The sequence below is a fragment of the Mobula birostris genome, chromosome 12 (genome assembly GCF_030028105.1).
Source record: "Mobula birostris isolate sMobBir1 chromosome 12, sMobBir1.hap1, whole genome shotgun sequence".
NCBI classification, from domain to species: Eukaryota; Metazoa; Chordata; class Chondrichthyes; order Myliobatiformes; family Myliobatidae; genus Mobula; species Mobula birostris.
In genome coordinates, this window is record NC_092381.1 from 5,036,874 (window position 1) to 5,058,071 (window position 21,198).

The window sequence follows — 21,198 nt, forward strand, 5'->3', positions numbered from 1 at the left end:
AATATTACATTTATTTTGAACTTTGAACTTACTTTGAACTAGATGAGGGAAAAAGGTCAGCGTGGAATTTGTGGGCTGAAGGGCCTGTTTCTGTGCTTTCACTCTATGTGCCAAAAAAACAACTAGGCAGATACACTGCTGGTCGGACAGCACAGGGAAGGCTGGCATTTCAGTCTGAGACCTTGCAAAGTGAGCCGTGGAAGATTTAATTCTAGTTACAACAATATGTCTTTGTAAGTCAGAATTCTCAACACTTGTAACCATTAAAACAAAAAAAATCAATAATCTAACATGACACACGTATTGCTTTGTCAAGGACTAACCCTCAGTTTAATGTTCCTATTCAAGCTAAGTAACAACCATCACACTGGGATATCTTTAAAAATAAAAATTTAATTTTAACTTGGCTACATTTTAAATAACACACATCAAAGTTGCTGGTGAACACAGCAGGCCAGGCAGTATCTCTTGGAAGAGGTACAGTCGACGTTTCGGGCCAAGACCCTTTGATGTGTGTTGCTTGAATTTCCAGCATCTGCAGAATTCCTCGTGTCTACATTTTAAATATACTGTTCTGCTATTTAATGTATTAATAAAGAAGCACATATACTACTACATCACAAAATAATCTTTAACACGTGATAACTGTACTTCAGTATAACTGGTTTATTTTGTAATCCTAAGTATTTTATTTCACATATTTAAATACATTATTTCATGGGCTGCACCAGATTGACCAAAGAGTTCATGGCATAGGAAAGGTGAAAACCCCGGGTCTATCAGGATGTCCTCCGGCAGTTTGACTGTTGTTTCAGGTTCCTGTGTTTGCACACTCTAGTATCACTGTCGCACTCAGTCACCTATTTACTAATGCTATTCTGATTTCTGCCTTCCTTTCCTGTCCTGATGAAAGGTCTTAGCCCAAAACATCAACAGTTTGCTCCCCTGCATTGAAACAACACACACAAAATGCTGGAGGAACTCAGCAGGTCAGGAAGTGAATAAACAGTCGACATTTCGGGCTGAGACCCTTCATCAGGACTGGAAAGGAAAGAGGAAGATGCCAGAATAAGAAGGCAGGGGGATGGGAATGAGGACAAGCTGGAAGGTGATAGGTGAACCAGGTGTGTGGGGAGGGGGGCATGAAATAAGAAGCTGGGAGGTGATAGGTGGAAAGGGTAAAGGGCTGAGGAAGAAGGAATCTGATAGGAGAGGAGAGGACTGGGGGAGAAAGGGAATGAGGAGGGGGCCCAGGGGAAGGTGATAGGCAGGTGAGGAGAAGAGGTAAGAGGCCAGGGTGAGTAATTGAAGAAGAGGGAAGGGCGGGGAATTACTGGAAGGAGAAATCAAAATTCATCCTATCATGTTGGAGGTTACCTAGACAGAATATAAGATGTTGCTCCCTCCAACCTGAGAGTGGCCCCATAGGCCAACATGTCGAAACAGGAATTAAAATTGTTGACCATTGGTAAATACCGCTTCTTGCAGCTTTGTACTGCCTGACTTGCCGAGTTCCAAAAGCATTTTGTGTGTACTGCAAAATCTCTTGCGTTTGTGATATGCTAACGTAGATTCTTTTCAATCCCAGCAGACAAGTATTGGATCGATCCCAACCTGGGCTGCCCATCGGATTCCATCGAAGTGTTCTGCAATTTCAGCGCCGGCGGACAGACCTGCTTACAGCCACTCAGTAAATCGGAGGTAACAAAGAGACTCCAGGTCTGTGGGGAGGCTGGGGACATTCTTCTCCGAGCAGACTTTTGCAATTTTCCAGTCTTCCGGAACCATTCCAGAATCAAGTGATTTTTGAAAGATCATTATTAATGCCTCCATAATCTCTTCAGCTATCTCTTTCAGAGCTCTGGGGTGATTTCATCTGGTCCAGGTGACTTATCTATCTTCAGACTTTTCAGTTTCCCAACTTCTCTCTAGTTATGGTAACTTCACACGCTTCCTGACCTCTGACACCTGGAATTTACACCAATCTGCTAGTTTCTTCCACTGTGAGACTAATGCAAAATACTTATTCAGTTTGTTCGCCATTTCCTTGCCCCCCCCCCATTACTACCTCTCCAGCATCGTTTTCCAGCGTTCCAATATCCACTCAAGCTCTCTTTCATACTTTACGTAACTGAAAAAACTTTCTTTAATATTACTGGCTAGCTTACCTTCATATTCCACAGTTGTGTCATCTTTCCTTCAGAATACCTCTTCCTCTTTGAGAAAGTGCAGTGCAGGTAGACAATAAGGTGCAAGATCACAACAAGGTAGACTGTGAGATCAAGACTCCATTTTACCATGCTAGGGGACCGATCGACAAGTTTGTAATTGCAGGATAGAAGCTGTGCTTGAGCCTGGTAGGGGCAGATTGTGAGGTCAATTCTGTGTTGTTCTGCTAAACATGGTGGACGTGCTATGCTGGTGTCAGAATGTGTGGTGACACTTGCAGACTGCCTCCAGCACATCTTTGTGCAAACAACACTTGCAGACTGCCTCCAGCACATCTTAATGCAAACAACACTTTTCACTATATGTTTCAATGTACATGTGATGAGTATGGTTTTTTGTGTGACATATTTACTGCTATCATATATGTGCTTTATGTGCTTTGTGCTGTCTCTGTCTGGCTTCTCCCACAAAGCCAATGTCTAATCCAATTTTCTACCTCATCCTGAATGCCAACAGTCTGAACCTTCTTGACCGAACTCCCATGCTGGTCCTTGTCAAATGCCTTGCTAATGTCCATGGAGACAACATACACTGTCTTGGCTTAATCAACTTTCCTGGTAACTTTCTCAAAAAGATGTAGAAGATTGATTAGACGTGATCTACCACACAACAAAGCCATGCTGACTATCCTTGATCAATCCATGTCTATCCAAATACTTATACATCTGGGCCCTTAGAATACCATACACATGAGCTACCATGCACGAAACCATGCTGACCATCCTTAATCAGTCCATGTCTATCCAAATAGATATATATCTGGCCCTTAGAATACCTTCTAATACCTTTCCCACAGCTGATGTCAGACTCACTAGTCTATAATTTCCTGGTTTATGGTTAAATCCTTTTTTAAACAGCAGAACAACGTTCCTCTTGTTCTTCTCCTGTTGTTCAGGGTGATTTAAATATCTCTGCTGGGGCCCCAGCAATTTCTGCACATGCCTCCTGTAGGTCTGGGGGAACATCTTTGTCAGGCCCTGGGGATTTATCCACACTGATTTGCCTCAGGATAGCAAACACCTGCCCCTCTGTAAACTGCACAGGGTGCATAAGCTTTGCCTAACGTCTATAGACTCTGTGCCTGTCTCCTGAGTAAATACAGATGCAAAGAATTTATTTAAGATCTCCCCCATCTGTTCTGGCTCCACACATGGATTCTCATTCTGATCTTCCAGAGGACCAGTTTTGTCCCTTGCAATCCTTTTGATCCGAACACATTGGTAGAATCCCTTATTCCTGCTGCCTAGACCTGCTATGCACCTCCTTTTTCTCACTAAACCAGAACCTCAATATCTCTTGAGAACCAAGGTTCCCTGCACTTATTATCTTTACAGGCACATACAAGCTTTGTACTCTCAATATTTCATGTTTTTAGGCCTTCCACTTACAAAGTACACCTTTGCCAGAAAACAGCACGTGCCAGATCATTTCTGATACCATCAAAATTGGGCTTTCTCCAATTTAGAATCTTAACTCGCAGACTAGACCCATCTTTTTGCATATTTACTTTGAAACAAATAGCATTGTGGTCACTGAATGCAAAGTGTTCCCCTACACAAACTTTTGTCACCTGCCCTGTCTCATTCCCTAATAGCAGATCCAGTATTGCACGGGACTTCTACGTACTGATGAGGGAAACCTTCCTCAACACATTTGACAAACTCTTTCCCATCTAGTCCTTTTACAGTATGGGATTCCTAGTCAATATGAGGAAAGTTAAAATCACCTACTATAACAACCTTATGTTTCTTGCAACAGTCTGCAACCTCTCTCCAAATTTGTTTCACTGAATCCCTTGGGCTGCTGGGTGGTCTGTAATACGGGCCCATTAGCCTGGTGGTATGTGCTTTCAGGCTTTTGTATCTTTGGTCTGATGGGAGAGGGGCAAAGACAGAATGTCCGGGGTGGGTGGGGTTTTCATTGTGCTGGCTGCTTTACTGAGGCAGTGAGAAGTGTCGACAGAGTCCGTGGAGGGGAGGCTGGTTTCTGTGATGTGTTGAGACCTGGCCACAACTCTCTGCAGTTTCTTGTGGTCACGAGTTTCATATCCAGCCATGATGGGAGAGGGGAGAAGAGAGAATGTCTGGGGTGGATGGGGAAAAGGTCCGGAGTGGGTAGGGTCTGGCTTTATGAATATCATCTTCCACCTCCATTAAATTAGCCCTCACCATCAATCGACCCATCTGCTCTCAGGAAAACTTCTGGCGATCATTCTAAACCAGCACTCCTGTTAAGGAGTACTGCAGCACCCTCATTCTTTTGGGGCACCACGGCCCCCAGTTCGGGCAACGCTATTACAGCTTGAGGTGTCAGAGTTCAGAGTTCAATTCCAGGTCCTCCATAAGCAAGTTTGTATGTTCCTACCTGCGTGCACGTGGGTTCCCGGTTTCCTCGCACAGTACAAAGGTCTACCAGTTCATAGGTTAACTGATCATTGTAAATTGTCCTGTGATTAGACTATTGTTCAATAGGTGGTTACTGGGCCAGAGCAGTGCTGTATCTCTAAATAAGTTAATTCATGGATTAATTAAACCAGCTTTGAGTTTCATTCACTGAACTCTGGCATTTCATGGTGTTTTGCAGTTGGATTTCGGGGTTGGGATGGTGCAAATGAACTTTCTGCACTTGCTGAGTTCAGAAGCCGTACAGACCATCACAATCCATTGCCTCAACCACCCGGTCTGGAAGAACCACTCCGGCAAGGATCCCTCCGCCAATTCCATGCAGTTCAGGGGATGGAACGGACAGATGTTTAAAGCAGGTGCACTGTTTCAGCCCAAGGTTACGAGGGACGGATGTAAGGTAAATTCCAAAACTTCTGTAATTAACATTTCTGGCACAAACAGCTCAGGCAGCATAATTGAGTTCTCTAAATAATAAAATCATAGAATATTAGAACACAGATACAGGTCCTTCAGTAAACACACACACACACACACACACACACACACACACACACACACACACACTCTCACACACTCTCACACACTCACACTCACTCACACATGCATACAAACCCACACATATACACTCATATGTATATAATTACAGTTTGTAATTCCATCCCCAATGTTGAAACCATTAACAAAGTTGATTGAAACAAAATTTGCCATAATAATACATAGAACATTACAGCTCAGTACAGGCCCTTTGGCCCATGATGTTGCACCAACCCTTTAGCCAACACCAAGATCAATCTAACCCTTCCCTCCCGCATAGCCTCCATTTTTCTATCATCCATGTTCCTCTCTCAGAGTCTCTTAAATGCCCCTAATGTATCTGCCTCTGCCACCACCACTAGCCGGGCATTCCACAGACCCAACACTCTGTGTAAAAATCCTGCCTCTGATATCTCCCCGATACTCTCTTCTAATCACCTTAAAATTATACCCCCTTTTATTAGCTACTTCTACCCCGGGAAGAAGCTCCCCACGTCCCTCCCCACGGATCTCCCACCTGGCACTTATCCCTGTAAGCGCAAGTGCTACACCTGTCCCTACACCTCCTCTCTTGCCACCATTCAGGGCCCCAAACAGTCCTTCCAGGTGAGGCAACACTTCACTTGTGAGTCTGTTGGGGCCATCTATTGCATCCGGTGCTCCTCTACATCGGTGAAACCCGATGCAGATTGGGGGACCACTTCGTCGAGCACCTCCGCTCCCTCCGCCACAACAGACAGGATCTCCCAGTAGCCACCCACTTCAACTCTGCTTCCCATTCCCATTCAGATATGTCCATACATGGCCTCCTCTACTGCCATGATGAGGCTAAACTCAGGTTGGAGGAGCAACACCTCATATACCATCTGGGTAGTCTCCAGCCCCTTGGTATGAACATAGAATTCTCCAACTTCCGGTAATTCCCTCCCCCTCCCTTCCCCTATCCCTATTTCACTCTGCCCCCTCCCCCAGCTGCCTATCACCTCCCTCGTGGTTCCGCCTCCTTCTACTACCCATTGTGTTTTCCCCTATTCCTTCTTCACCTTTCCTGCCTATTCCCTCCCCCACCCCTTTATCTTTCCCCTTACTGGTTTTTCACCTGGAACCTACCAGACTTCTCCTTCCCACCCTCCCCCCACCTTCTTTATAGGGCCTCTGCCCCTTCCCTCTACAGTCCTGACGAAGGGTTCCGGCCCAAAACGTTGACTGATCGTTTCCACAGATGCTGCCCAACCTGCTGAGTTCCTCCAGCGTGTTGTGAGTGTTGCTTTGACCCCAGCATCTGCAGAGTATTTTGTGTTTACTGGGAAGAAGCTGCTGGCTGTCCACTATCCATTGTCCACAGGATGTACCTAATAATGCGGACAGTGAGTGGGAAAGGTGGGACCTGTACAGATTGGATGGGTTGCACCTGAACCCGAGGGGGAGAAATATCCTTGCAGGTAGGTTTGCTAGCATGGTTCAGGAGGGTTTAAACTAATTTGCAAGGGAGATGGGACCCAGAGCGATAGAACAGTGAAAGAAGTGCATGGAGTAAAGCCAGATCTAACATACAGAGAGGCTTTGAGGAAAGAGAAGCAGAATAAAGGGTGTAAAGACAGTAAGGTAGGAGGGCTGAAATGTGTGTACCTCAATGCAAGAAGCATCAGGAACAAAGGTGATGAACTGAGAGCTTGGATACATATTTGGAATTATGATGTAGTGGCCATTACAGAGACTTGGCTGGCACCAGGGCAGGAATGAGTTCTCAATATTCCTGGATTTCAGTGCTTTAAAAGAGATAGAGAGGGGGAGAAAGGGGGGGGAGGGGTGGCATTACTGGTCAGGGATACTATTACAGCTACAGAAAGGGTGGGTAATGTAGCAGGATCCTCTTTTGAGTCAATATGGGTGGAAGTCAGGAACAGGAAAGGAGCAGTTACTCTATTGGGGGTATTCTATAGGCCCTCTGGTAGCAGCAGAGATACCAAGGAGCAGATTGGGAGACAGATTTTGGAGAGGTGCAATAATAACAGCGTTGTTATCATGGGTGACTTTAACTTCCCCAATATTGATTGGCACCTGATTAGTTCCAAGGGTTTGCATGGGGCAGAGTTTGTTAAGTGTGTCCAGGACGGATTCCTGTCACAGTATGTGGACAAGCCGACTAGGGGGAATGCCATACTAGATCTAGTATTAGGTAATGAACTGGGTCAGGTCACAGATCTCTCAGTGGGTGAGCATCTGGGGGACAGTGACCACCGCTCCCTGGCCTTTAGCATTATCATGGAAAAGGATAGAATCAGAGAGGTCAGGAAAATTTTTAATTGGGGAAGGGCAAATTATGAGGCTATAAGGCTAGAACTTGCGGGTGTGAATTGGGATGATGTTTTTGCAGGGAAATGTACTATGGACATGTGGTCGATGTTTAGGGATCTCTTGCAGTATGTTAGGGATAAATTTGTCCCGGTGAGGAAGATAAAGAATGGTAGGGTGAAGGAACCATGGGTGACTAGTGAGGTGGAAAATCTAGTCAGGTGGAAGAAGGCTGCATACATGAGGTTTAGGAAGCAAGGATCAGATGGGTCTATTGAGGAATATAGGGTAGCAAGAAAGGAGCTTAAGAAGGGACTGAGGAGAGCAAGAAGGGGGCATAAAAAGGCCTTGGCGAGTAGGGTAAAGGAAAACCCCAAGGCATTCTTCAATTATGTGAAGAACAAAAGGATGACAGAAGTGAAGGTAGGACCGATTAGAGATAAAGGTGGGAAGATGTGCCTGGAGGCTGTGGAAATGAGCGAGGTCCTCAATGAATACTTCTCTTCGGTATTCACCAATGAGAGGGAACTTGATGACAGTGAGGACGATGAGTGAGGTTGATGTTCTGGAGCATGTTGATATTAAGGCAGAGGAGGTGTTGGAGTTGTTAAAATACATTAGGACAGATAAGTCCCTGGGGCCTGACAGAATATTCCCCAGGCTACTCCATGAGGCGAGGGAAGAGATTGCTGAGCCTCTGGCTAGGATCTTTATGTCCTCGTTGTCCACGGGAATGGTGCCAGAGGATTGGAGGGAGGCGAATGTTGTCCCCTTGTTCAAAAAAGGTAGTAGGTATAGTCCGGGTAATTATAGGCCAGGGAGCTTACAACTGTGGTGGGAAAAGTGTTGGAAAAGATTCTTAGAGATAGGATCTATGGGCATTTAGAGAATCATGGTCTGATCAGGGACAGTCAGCATGGCTTTGTGAAGGGCAGATCGTGTCTAACAAGCCTGATAGAGTTCTTTGAGGAGGTGACCAGGCATATAGATGAGGGTAGTGCAGTGGATGTGATCTATATGGATTTTAGTAAGGCATTTGACAAGGTTCCACACGGTAGGCTTATTCAGAAAGTCAGAAGGCATGGGATCCAGGGAAGTTTGGCTAGATGGATTCAGAACTGGCTTGCCTGCAGACGGCAGAGGGTCATAGTGGAGGGAGTACATTCAGATTGGAGGATTGTGACTAGTGGTGTCCCACAAAGATCTGCTCTGGGACCTCTATTTTTTGTGATTTTTATTAACTGCCTGGATGTGGGGTTAGAAGGGTGGGTTGGCAAGTTTGCAGACGACACAAAGGTTGGTGGTGTTGTAGATAGTGTAGAGGATTGTCAAAGATTGCAGAGAGACATTGATAGAATGCAGAAGTGGGCTGAGAAGTGGCAGATGGAGTTCAACCCGGAGAAGTGTGAGGTGGTACACTTTGGAAGGACAAACTCCAAGGCAGAGTACAAAGTAAATGGCAGGATACTCGGTAGTGTGGAGGAGCAGAGGGATCTCGGGGTACATGTCCACAGATCCCTGAAAGTTGCCTCACAGGTAGATAGGGTAGTTAAGAAAGCTTATGGGGTGTTAGCTTTCATAAGTCGAGGGATAGAGTTCAGGAGTCGCGAGGTAATGATGCAGCTCTATAAAACTCTGGTTAGGCCACACTTGGAGTACTGTGTCCAGTTCTGGTCGCCTCACTATAGGAAGGATGTGGAAGCATTGGAAAGGGTACAGAGGAGATTTACCAGAACGCTGCCTGGTTTAGAAAGTATGCACTATGATCAGAGATTAAGGGAGCTAGGGCTTTACTCTTTGGAGAGAAGGAGGATGACCGGAGACATGATAGAGGTGTACAAGATAATAAGAGGAATAGATAGAGTGGATAGCCAGCGCCTCTTCCCCAGGGCACCACTGCTCAATACAAGAGGACATGGCTTTAAGGTAAGGGGTGGGAAGTTCAAGGGGGATATTAGAGGAAGGTTTTTTACTCAGAGAGTGGTTGGTGCGTGGAATGCACTGCCTGAGTCAGTGGTGGAGGCAGATACACTAGTGAAGTTTAAAAGACTACTAGACAGATATATGGAGGAATTTAAGGTGGGGAGTTATATAGGAGGTAGGGTTTGGGGGTCAGCACAACATTGTGGGCCGAACGGCCTGTACTGTGCTGTACTATTCTATGTTCTATGTTCTATGTATGTTCATGATCTTCTGCCACTGTAGCCCATCCGCTTCAAGATTCATCATGTGTATTCAGAGATGCTCTTCTGCACATCATTGTTGTAACACATGGTTATTTGAGCCTTCCGGTCAGCTTGAACCAGTTGGCCATTCTCCTCTGACCTCCCTCGTTAACAAGGCTCTCTTGCCCACTGAACTGTCACTCACTGGATTTTTTTTTTGTTTTTGCACCATTCTCTATAAACTCTAGAGACCGTTGTGTGTGAAAATACCAGGAGATCAGCAGTTTCTGAGATATTGAAACCACCCCATCTGACATTAACCATCATTCCATGGTCAAAGTCACTTAGATCACATTTCTTCCCCATTCTGATGTTTGGTCTGAACAGCTACTGAACCTCTTGACCATGTCTGCATGCTTTTATACATTGAGTTGCTGACACATGATTGGCCGACGAGATATTTGCATTAATGAACAGTGTACCTAAAGTGGCCTCTGAGTGCATGTGGAAGCCTCTAAAGTGCAATAAAGTGATTCTGGTTTTCTTTGATGGCAGATCCAGGATGGAAAATGGCAGCGGACGCAGTTTGTATTCCATAGTCAAGCTGTGAGCCAGCTCCCCATCGTTGAAATTCAGCATCTCCCTGTCCTGAAGAAGAAAAAGCAGTACCGTGTAGAAATTGGCCCTGTCTGCTTTCTGTAAGAGGCCAAAAGGCTGGGGGCCCTCCCAAAGAACTCTGTGAGAAAATTAGCGAAAAGTTTTGAAGGAATTACCTCTGATGACTGTGAAAAATGCCGGAACACTTTCCTTCTTTAAGAAAAAGTCCTGGTCCTTTTACTAAGATCTCAGGAATACTGCTTCGATGGTTCAGGAAGCCCGTCGTTGCTAGCAACATTAAATGCAAGCCAAAAAACACAGTGTGTTCGTGCTCCTTGCCAATTCTTCCCCAGACTAAAGGCAGTGGGGGCTCCTAGGAATACCTGGATCGTGATGTTGCATCTGTACGCTCACTGCAAGCAAACACCTCAACAGCTGAAATAGAAGGGTGTTCGTCCATAAATGCTCACAACAATGGTGTCACAATGACAACTGTGAACACCACCGGTGGGTGGGGGTGGGAGCCGCCCTGGAACCTGTTCTCTTCACATAACACTTCTGCAAGAGCCCACCACCTCCAAAGTGCTGCCAGTTCTGTGAGTCACAGACTGGAATGCCCAGTGTGCCAATGGCACAGGTCGCTGGGTTTCTGTTTGCCTTATGTTGAGTAGATCTCACCCCCCTGCCCCTTTCCCATTGGCTTTTGGCAGGAACCAGGGTGCAGGAACAGCATGTAGACTCACTACTTCTCGAACAGTCCAACCCAAGCAGTTTCCCTCCGGTATTCCGATGGGTGACTGTCCCGGAAAGTCTCCTGCCCACCACCCGGGGGAATGCTGTCAGCATCCATTTCCTAACCAACCAATAGGCAAGTGTCCCTCACTGGGATCCTTCTGTCAGCTGGTGATCAGTGTCTGTCCCAGGGCACAGCCCATCGATCTGAGAGCCCTGCATTACACAACTGTTCTGTGTGTACGTGGACAAGCCAGAGGGTAAAATCCATCGCTGCAGGCGACAGTGGAGGCCAAGTCATTGGTTACATTTAGAATAGAGATTGATTGGTTCTTAGAGCATTAAACAGTGCAGATCAGTGGGAAGGGTGGCAGCAAGCATTTCCTAACCATGTGAAAGGGAACCATTTGGCTCAGCAAGTCTGTGCAATCCCATCCCTCCCACTGATAATTCCTGTAAAATATTCTCGATACCTCTCATCAATTCCATTATCCATCTCCAATTTTCAATGACCCATTAACCTATCATATGCACAGGAAGAGCCCAGGACTTTCAAAGTTCAAAGTAAATGTATTATCAAAATATGTATATGCATAGAACAGTAGAGCACAGGATCAGGCCCTCCAGCCCACTGAAGCAATTAAATTAGTAATCAAATGGCCAACTAAATCAATCTCTTCTGCCCACACAATGTCCATATCCTTCCATTTTCCTCACACTCGTGCTTGCTCAGCAAGGAGGTTAAGGGTTGTAGGGAAGAGGCAGGGAAATGGAGCTGTGTCAGAGTGGCAGGGCAGACTCGATGGGCTGAATGGCTTAATTCTGTTCCCATGAATTTTGTGGGATCCACTGGTGTCAAAAGGCCAGTGAACAACATACAAGCTGCATTTCAGATCTCAGAGTTTCCTGTTGAAGGTGTACCGTAGCTGCTTCTGGTCTTCACCCCGCAGCCTGTCCCTTATTGGATTCTTCACTCCACCAAGCTCCGAATCAGAACCAGAACCAGGTTTGTTATCACTCACATATGTCCCAAAATCTGTTGTTTTGCAGCAGTGCTGCAGTGCAATACATAAAAAATTACTATGAATTACAATAATAATGTCAGAATAAACAGTGCAATGACAGCAAATTAGTGAGGTAGGGTTCATCAGTTCATGAGAGGAAGAAGCTGTTTCTGAAATGTTGAGTGTGGATCTTCAGGCTCCTGTACCACCTCCTCGAAACTAACAATGAGAAGAGGGCATGCCCTGGGTGATGGGGGTCCTTAATAACGCATGCCAGCTTCTTGAGACATTGCTTTTTGAAGACAGCCTCGACTATGGGGAGGGTTGTGCCTGTGATGGAACTGGCTGAGATTTCAACCCTCTGCTTGGAGACTCCACACCAGATGTTGATACAACCAGTCATCTGTAGAAATTTGCTAGGATCTTGGGTGACATCCAAACCCCCTCAAATTTTTAATAGCCAATTAGATGCTTTCTCCTTGACTTCATCAATATTAGATCCTCAGAGATTTTGACCCCCAAGGACTCGAAGCTGCTCACCCTTTCCACCACTGATCCTTGTTCTACTTCAGCTCCTACTCCTCCCTGTCCCAACCAGCAAGAACATCATTAGACGGGGGGATCGCAGGCACCAGGAACTCCTGGGTTGAAGACAACTGGGGGTGCATTAAGGCCACTCTCTTCCAACTGTTACACTGAGCCTCCACTAGCAGAGGCCCCATGCGTTAGGCAAGGTGAACCGTGGCTGAGACCCGGATGCTGGTCGCACAGTGAAAATCCCAGACAAAGTGTTCCCTCCCCCACCCCCACCTCGCTCAAACCTCCCCAGCCACATGGGTGATTGTGTAGAGCAGAAGGAATTAGACAGGTTGACTTGTGTCTCATGGCTTCTGGATGCCCAGCGTGCATGGATCCCAAGCCTGGCTGGGAAAGGAGGAGGGTTGGGCATGGTACTAGAAACCCCTTACCGTAAAAGCCCAGAGCTACAGAAATGCCAACAGAACTCCAAAGACCTCATCCCTGGGAGAGGAAGATGGGCTGTGCCTGGGAACAAGTTGAAAGACTGGCCCAGGACAGAGGACTCTGGTGAGCTGCTCTCGGTGGCCTGTGCCCCAGTGGGGGTGATGGGCTTGAGAAGAAGAAAGGTGCTTTTGTTAATAAGGTGCTAATCATTTCACGAGGACTTTGATACTGTTTTTATTTTGAAATATATGTACTGACTACATTCAATAATGTCTGTGTTAAATATAGTTATTTGGTTATTAAGGCTCATGGAGTCAGGGGCTTACAGCACAGGAAGAGGCCTTTCGGGCCACAATGTCTATACTGACCCTATTTTACCATATATACTAATCCTGTTTGTCTGCATTACGTCTGTTTTCCTTCCATTGCAAACACTATTTATATAAATGTGTAATTATGGTGAATCGGCGCCTGTGTGAGGGCAGATTGGTACGATACACATAGTGACTGTAGAGAGACTGCGATACTCGGCTAATGGAAGGAATCTAATCAAACCGATTGCTTGCTATTGGTTGCAGCTTATTATTATGTATTAAATATTGATGATCAACGTCCATGAAATGTTACCGTGCATGTTTTGTGCAGCTGGTGGTGGGGCTGGAACCAGGCAATCTATAAGCAATTTACTAGTCAACACGCTCAAGATGAGTGCGTGGGTCCCACAGTAGCATAGCGGTTAGCACAACGCTATTACAGTTCGGGATGCTGCAGCTCAGAGTTCAATCCTGGCTTCCTCTGGAAGGAGTTTATGCGTCCTCCCCGTGTGGAATGTGTGGGCTTTCCTCGGATTCCTCCCAAAGACGTATGGGGTAGGTTAATTGGTCATTGTAAATTGTCCTGTGATTAGGTTACGGTTACATTGGGAGTTGCTGGGTGGCGCAGCTCGAAGGGCCTATTCCACGCGGTATTGCTAAGTAAATAATAAGTATATAAAATGCTGGAGGAAATCAGCAATTATGGAGAGAATTAAACCGTCAATGTTTCTGCCCGAGACCCTTCATCAGGACTGGATGAAAAACTTACTTGTAGCAGCATCACAGGCACAGAGAATCATACATTACATAAATTGTACACAATTCTTAAAGTAATATAATTAAATTTTTAAGAATTCATTTGAATAGAGTGATCAAAGTGGTCATAGTGTTGCTATGCTGAGGTAATGATTAGGGTTTTGCCAGTTGGTTCAAGAACTGAATCGTTGAAGAAGCTGTTCTTGAACCTAGTGGCCCATCTTGAACCTGGTAATTGTCCTGATGAAGGGTCTTGGCCTGAAGCACCAACTAGTATTCCTCTCTATAGGTGCTGCCTGACCTGTCGTGTTTATGTATGTATTTAGAGAACAGGTCCTCCTAGTCCAACGAGACCTCTCTGTGCAATTGCACCCATGTGATCAATTAACCCATTAATCCATATGTCTTTGGAATGCGTGTGGAAACCCACAGGGTCACTGGGAGAACATACAAACTCCTTACAGACAATGGCGGGATTTGAACCCCGGTCACTGGCAACATAAAGCATTACATTAACCACTACAGTCCCATCCCCAGCAGTGTGTGTGTTTTACTCTGGATTTCCAGTGTCTGCGGAGTCTTTTGTGTTTTCAACATCTGTATTTAAAAGAAATTTGTTTAAACTCGTGAGTATCATCACAGCACCATGGAGAACCATTGATTGAGCTCTGCACTGGAGGTTGTGTAGAGCAGAAATGTGTTTAAGTAGGTCCATCCACAGGAAATGCGAGCTCAAGATCCAAGATTGTTCATTCATTTCCAGTACACAAGTGCAAAGGAGAACAAAATAATTGTTGCTCCAGATCCAATGCATAACAAAAAAACTTGCAATAAGATAAAGGGTAGGCTTGCCAGTGATGCATTGGCTCTTTGACGACCTGCTGTAGAGCCTTCCTCTCCACTGCAGTGCTGGTTCTGTACCACGCAGTGATGCAGCTTGTTAGGATCTCACTGAAACCCAGCAAATATTGAAAGACCGAGATAGAGTCTGGCGGGATGACAGCAGAGCAGAGATGGCTGAAGTTTCTGGGAAAAGTTCACAAAACGCAGGAAAGATATGTCCCACAGAGGAAGAAATTCTCAAATAGCAAGCATAGGCAACTGTGGCTGACAAAGGAAGTTAAGGACTGCAAAAAGCCAAGGACAGGGCACATATAGATAGCAAAAGTGAATGGAAAGTTGGATGATTGGAAAGCTTTTAAAATCCAACAAAAAGCAACTAAAAAAGCTAAAAGAAGGGAAAAGATGAAATATGAGGGCAAACTAGCCATTAATATAAAGCAGGACACCAAAAGTCATTTCAGGTATATAAAGAGTGAAAAGGAGGTGAGAATTGATATTGGACCACTGGAAAATGATGCTTGTTGGTAGTAATGGGGGACAAAAAATTGGCAGATGAACTTAACGGGTACTTGTCATCTGTGTTCACTGTGGAAGACACTAGCAGTGTGCCAGAGGTCCATGAGTATCAGGGAGCAGGGGTGAGGAAAAAGTGCTTAGTAAACTCAAAAGTCTTAAGGTGGGTAAGTCATCTGGACCAGATAGACTACATCCCAGAGTTCTGAGAGAGGTTGCTGAAAACATAACAGATGCATTAGTCATAATCTTCCAAGAATCACTTGATCTTGGAGGACTGGAAGATTGCATTGTCACTCCACTCTTTAAGAAGGGAGGAGGCAAAAGAAAGGAAATTATAGGCCAGTTAGCCTAACCTCAGTGGTTGGGAAAGTGTTGGAGTCTATTATTAAGGATAAGGTTTCGGGGTACATGGAGACTGATGATAAAATAAGTCAAAGTCAGCATGGTTTCTGTGCAGGGAAATCTTGTCTGACAAATCTGTTAGAATTCTTCGAGGATGTAACAAGCAGGGTGGACAAAGGAGAGGTAGTGGATGTCATTTACTTAGATTTTCAGAAGGTGTTTCATAAGGTGCCACACATGAGGCTGTTTAACAAGTTAAAATCCTGTGGCGTTACAGGAAAGATACTGGCATGGATAGCGGTATGCCTGACAGGCAGGAGGCAGTGGTGGGAATAAAAGGGGCCGTTTTTAGTTGGCTGCCAGTAACTAGTGGTGTTCCAGGGACTGCTACTTTTCACATTGTTTGTCAGTGATTTAGATAATGGAATTAATGGCTTCGTGGCAAAGTTTGTGATGATACGAAGATAGGTAGTGCTGAGGAAGCAATGTAATTGCGGCAGGACTTATTAGAAGAATGGGCAAAAAAGTGGCAGGTGGAATACAGCGTTGGGAGATGTATGATGACGCATTTTGGTAAAAGGAACAATAGTGCGGACTATTATCTAAATGGGGAGAAGGTTCAAACATCAGAGGTGCAGAGGGTCTTAGGAGTCTCGTGCAAGACTCCCAGAAGGTTAATTTACAGGTTGAGTCTGTGGTAGAGAAGGCAAAAGTAATGTTGGCATTTATTTCAAAGGGAATAGAATATAAAAGCAAAGAGATAATGCTGAGCCTTTATAAGACACTAGTCAGGCTGCATTTGGAGTATTGTCAACAGTTTGTGCCCCATATATCAGAAAAGATGTTTTGTCATTGGAGAGTCCAGAGGAGGTTCACAAGGATGATACCAGGAATGAAGGGGTTAACACATGAGGCATATTTGGCAGCTTTGGGCCTGTACTCACTGAAATTTAGAGGAATGTGTGGGGATCTCATTGAAACCTACCGAATGTTGAAAGGACTAGACAGGGTGGATATGGAGAGGATGTTTCCTATGATGGGGGTATCCAGAACTAGAGGACACAGCTTCAGAATTAAGGGGTGACCCATTAGAACAGAGGTAAGAAAGGATTTTTTTAGCCAGAGAGTAGTGAATCTGTGGAATGCTCTGCCACAGACTGCGGTGGAGGCCAAGTCCATCAGTATATTTAAGGCGGAAGTTGATCATCTCCTGATCGGTCAGGGTATGGCGAGAAGGCAGGTGTGTGGGGTTGAGTGGGATCTGGGATCAGCCATGATAGAATGAAAGAACAGACCCAATGGGCTGAAAGGCCTAATTCTGCTCCTATGTCCTATGGTCTTATGGAGTAATCGTGGAGAGGATGTTTCCCATAGTGGAGGAGTCTTGAACCAAAGGGTACAGCCTCAAAATTAAAGTATTTTGCTTTAGAACAGAAATGAGGGTTTTCTTAAGCCAGAGGGTTGTGAATCTGTGCAATTCATTGCTGCAGATGGCTAATTAGGCCAAGTTATTAGGTTTATTTAAACTGGAGGTTGACAGATTCCTGATTAGTCAGGGCATCAAAGGTTACGTCAAGGGAGAACGGGGTTGAAAGGAATGACAAATCAGCATGTGGGATAGCAGAGTGCTAATGCAGCATAAAAAACACAATAAGATAAAGAACACAACAATAATAATAAAACACAATAAATATGAAAACATAAGATAGCTTATATACTGTACATCGATTGATTATATGTCCATAAAGCGATGCTAGGCACAGGAGTGTCTGTACATAAGGCGACTGACAGGAAATGATAAAGCAGTGGTGATTGGGGGGTGTGGAGGGGTGGGTTAGTGGGTGGGGGTGTTGATCAACCTTGTGCTTGGGGAAAGTAACTGTGTTTGAGTCTGGTGGTCCTGGTGTGGATGCTACGTAGCCTCCTCCCTGTCAAACAGTCCATGAGCAGGGTGGGTAGGATCCTTCATGGTGTTACTGGACTTTTTCCAGCACCTTTCTGTATAAATGGCCTTCACTTGGAACTCTTGTTCATCTTTCAGATTATTTTGAGACATACATGGAAGTGTATCGTTTGGGTTAACAACCAACAAAATCTAAGGATGTGCTGGGGGCAGACGGCAAGTGTCATGCCCACAATGTTCAGCAACCATCTCCCGATCACTTCCTGAACCAACAATATTCTCACAAACATAACACAAGCTCAAGTACTTATGAGGTGGTGTTTAGAATAAGAAACTTAAAGATTAGCTTTATATGTCACGTGTGTCTCAAAACATTGAAGTGAAATGCATCGCTTTATGTCAAATTAAATCAGTTAAGATTACACCGAGCAGCCCACAAGCTTCACTACACTGCCAGCGCCAATATAGCATGTCCACAACTTATTAACCCTAATCTGTACGTCTTTGGAATGTGGGTGGAAACCGGGGCACCTAGAGGAAGCCCATGCCATCATGGGCAGAATGTACAAGAGTCTTACAGAGAGCAGCAGGACGTGAACGCCAATGGGCGACTGCTGGCGCTATGACGTATTACACTAACTGCTCACGCCGTCGAGTCAGTGCTGACACAGCCCAGCAAATCTGTGCCATCCATTGCACTAATCCCACCAATCCTACACTAACCCCATTTCATGCTGCGCACACCCTCATCAACCCTCCCCAAGATTCCACACCTCAGCCACATCATCAGGAATGGATAAAGGGTCTTGACCCGAAACATGAACTGCATCTGCAGAACCGCTTGTGTTTAATGTTTCAATGTGTCAACGATAAACCAATACGAATTCCAATTCCAATTCCAACTCCAACCCCGTTGAACTTCAGAGACGAGACTTGGTCCTAGAAATCATCCTTGATCCGTAGGGAATTGCTGGAGGCGTGTTGTGGAATATTGGGCTGATATTCAGAAGATGGAATCCGGGGCCAAGGGCCAGAATCAAAGTCAAGTTTATTGCCACCCTTTGGTAGGGTGGAGGCATGCTCACACACAGCAGCTTCTGAGGTGTTGCTAACCCGTAGTGATTAGGGTTGTGCTGGTTGGTTCAAGAGCCCAAATGGTTGAAGGGATTAGTTGTTGCTGAACCTGGTGGTGTGGGACTTCGGACTTTTCTTCCTCCTGCCCATTGGGGGCTGTGAGAATTTGGCACAGCCCCGATGGTGGGGATCTCTGATGATGGACGTTGCCTTCTTAAGGCAGCACCCCCTGTAGATACGACTGATGGTGAGGAGGGATGTGCCCATGATGTAGCGAGCAAAGTCCAGTACTTTCTGTAGTTTCTTGTGTTCCTGCACATTTGAATTGCCATACCAGAGTGTGATGCAACCAGTCAGGACACTGGTATTAGTACATCTCAAGTCATAGACCACCACATCACAGAAACCTGCCCTTTGGCCCAAATAGTCTCTGCTGTACTCTTACACTACCTAATCCCATCAACTCACACCTAGACCATAGTCCTCCATACCTCTTTCATCCGAACACTTCTACATCCGTAGATGTTTGTTAGTGCTTGGTGACAACTTAACTGTACTTTCTAAGAAAGTAAAGATGCTGGTGTGCTTTCCTTGTGATTGTGTCATGTCCCAGAACAACACCCAGGAATTTAAAGCTGCTGTCTCTCTCCATCACCAATCCCCTAAAGCAGATTCACCCACCTCACCACTTGTACGGGTGTAGTAGACAGTGAGGAAGGCTAACATGGTCTGCAGAGGGATCTGCACCAGTTGGAAAAATGGCTGAAAAATGGCCGATGGAATTGAATGCAGACAAGTGCGAGGTAGGAACAACCAGGGTAGGTCTGACACAGTGAGCGTTAGGGCACTGAGGAGTGTGGGAAAACAAAAGGATCTAGGAATACAGGTCCATAATTCACCGAAAGTGACATCACAGGGAGATAGGGCCGTAAAGAAAGCTTTTGGCACATTGGCCTTCATAAATCAGTGTATTGAATACTGAAGATGGGATGTAATGGTGAAGCCTAATTTGGAGTATTGTGTGCAGATTTGGTCACCTACCTACAGGAAATATGTAAACAAGGTTGAAAGCATACAGAGAAAATTTACAAGGATGTTGCCAGGTCTGGAGAACCTGAGTTATAAGGAAAGATTGAATAGGCTAGGACTGTATTCCTTAGAACATAGAAGATCGATGGGAGATTTGATAGAGGTATACAAAATTATGAGGGGTATAGATGGGGTAAATGCAAGCAGCCTTTTTCCACTGAGGTTGCATGGGATGACAACCAGAGGACATGGGTTTAAAGTGAAAGGTTTAAAGGGAAACTTCTACACCACTTGTGCTGGCAGCTTGTTCCACATTCTCACAGGGCTGTGAGAGTGTGGAACAAGGTGCCAGCACAAGTGGTGCATGCAAGCTCGATTTTAATGTTCAAGAGAAATTTGGACAGGTACATGGATGGTTGGTGTATGGAGGTCCTGTTGCAGGTTGATGGGAGTAGGCAGGTTAAGTGGTTGTGGCATGGACTAGATGGGCCGAAGGGCCTGTTTCTGTGCTATATTTCTCTGTGATTCTATGAGCTTTCTCTTCCTGATCATTAATTCATCAATTGTGAATTGAGATGAGGAGAAATTTCTTCACCCCATGGGTGGGGGAGCTTCAGTATTATTTTATTTCGAGATAGAGCACGGTAACAGGTCCTTCCAACTCAACGCGTCTGTGCTGTCCAACTACACCCATGTGGCCAATTCACCTACTAACCCATACATCTTTGGAATGTGGGAGGAAACAGGAGCACCCAGAGGAAATCCACGTGTCCATGGGGAGAACAAACAAACTGCTCACAGCCAGCAGTGGGAATTGACCCCAGGCCACTGGCAGTGTGATAGTTTTACGCCAAACTCTATGCTACTATCCCTTCCAGCATGTTACGTCCCAGATGCCTGGGAAGGTAAATCACTGCGTTCAAGGCGTGGGCATCAAAAGAATCAGGGTCACACCATTATAGAGCACAGAAACAGGCCCTCTGGCCCATCGTGGCCATGCTGTCAACAGGGAACACATTCTTATATGGACCTGGGTTGGGATCAACTGGGGATTCTGAAAAAGAGCAGAAGGCATTCCTTTAGCTAGAGAGTGCTGAATCTGTGGAATTAATGACTCTGGAGGCCAATTTATTGGGTGTATTTAAAATGGAGGTTGATAGTTTCTTGATTAGTCAGGGTGTCAAAAGCAGGAGAATGGAGTTGAGAGGGATAGTAAACCAGCCATGATGGAATGGTGGAGCAGATTCAATGGGCCGAATGGCCTAATACTGCTTTTACTGTATGGCTTTAAATGACATGACCTCCACAGCCATCTGTGACAGTAAACTCCACCGATTCTCCACCCTCTGGCTAAAGAAATTCCTCATCTCCAAGCTATTCTGCCCTCTGGTCCTAGACTTGTCTGGAACAGGCTCAATGGGCCAAATGGCCTAATTTAATGGTCATGGTAATTTTTGGGGTAATTATGTTTTTGATCATCTGAGCTGTGCAGCTCTT

At 45.4% G+C, this 21,198-nt stretch overlaps 1 protein-coding gene across 1 annotated transcript in view; it reads left to right on the forward strand.

Moving 5' to 3' along the window:
* Nucleotides 1-13,450, forward strand: part of LOC140206426 (uncharacterized) — a 620,054-nt gene extending 606,604 nt beyond the window's left edge. The window contains exons 59-61 of the mRNA XM_072274794.1: nt 1,592-1,701; nt 4,813-5,031; nt 10,184-13,450. Of these exons, the coding sequence (XP_072130895.1) occupies nt 1,592-1,701; nt 4,813-5,031; nt 10,184-10,330 (476 nt within the window). The 3' untranslated portion in view covers nt 10,331-13,450. The remainder of the gene's footprint in view (nt 1-1,591; nt 1,702-4,812; nt 5,032-10,183) is intronic.
* The last annotated feature ends 7,748 nt before the right edge of the window (nt 13,451-21,198 follow it).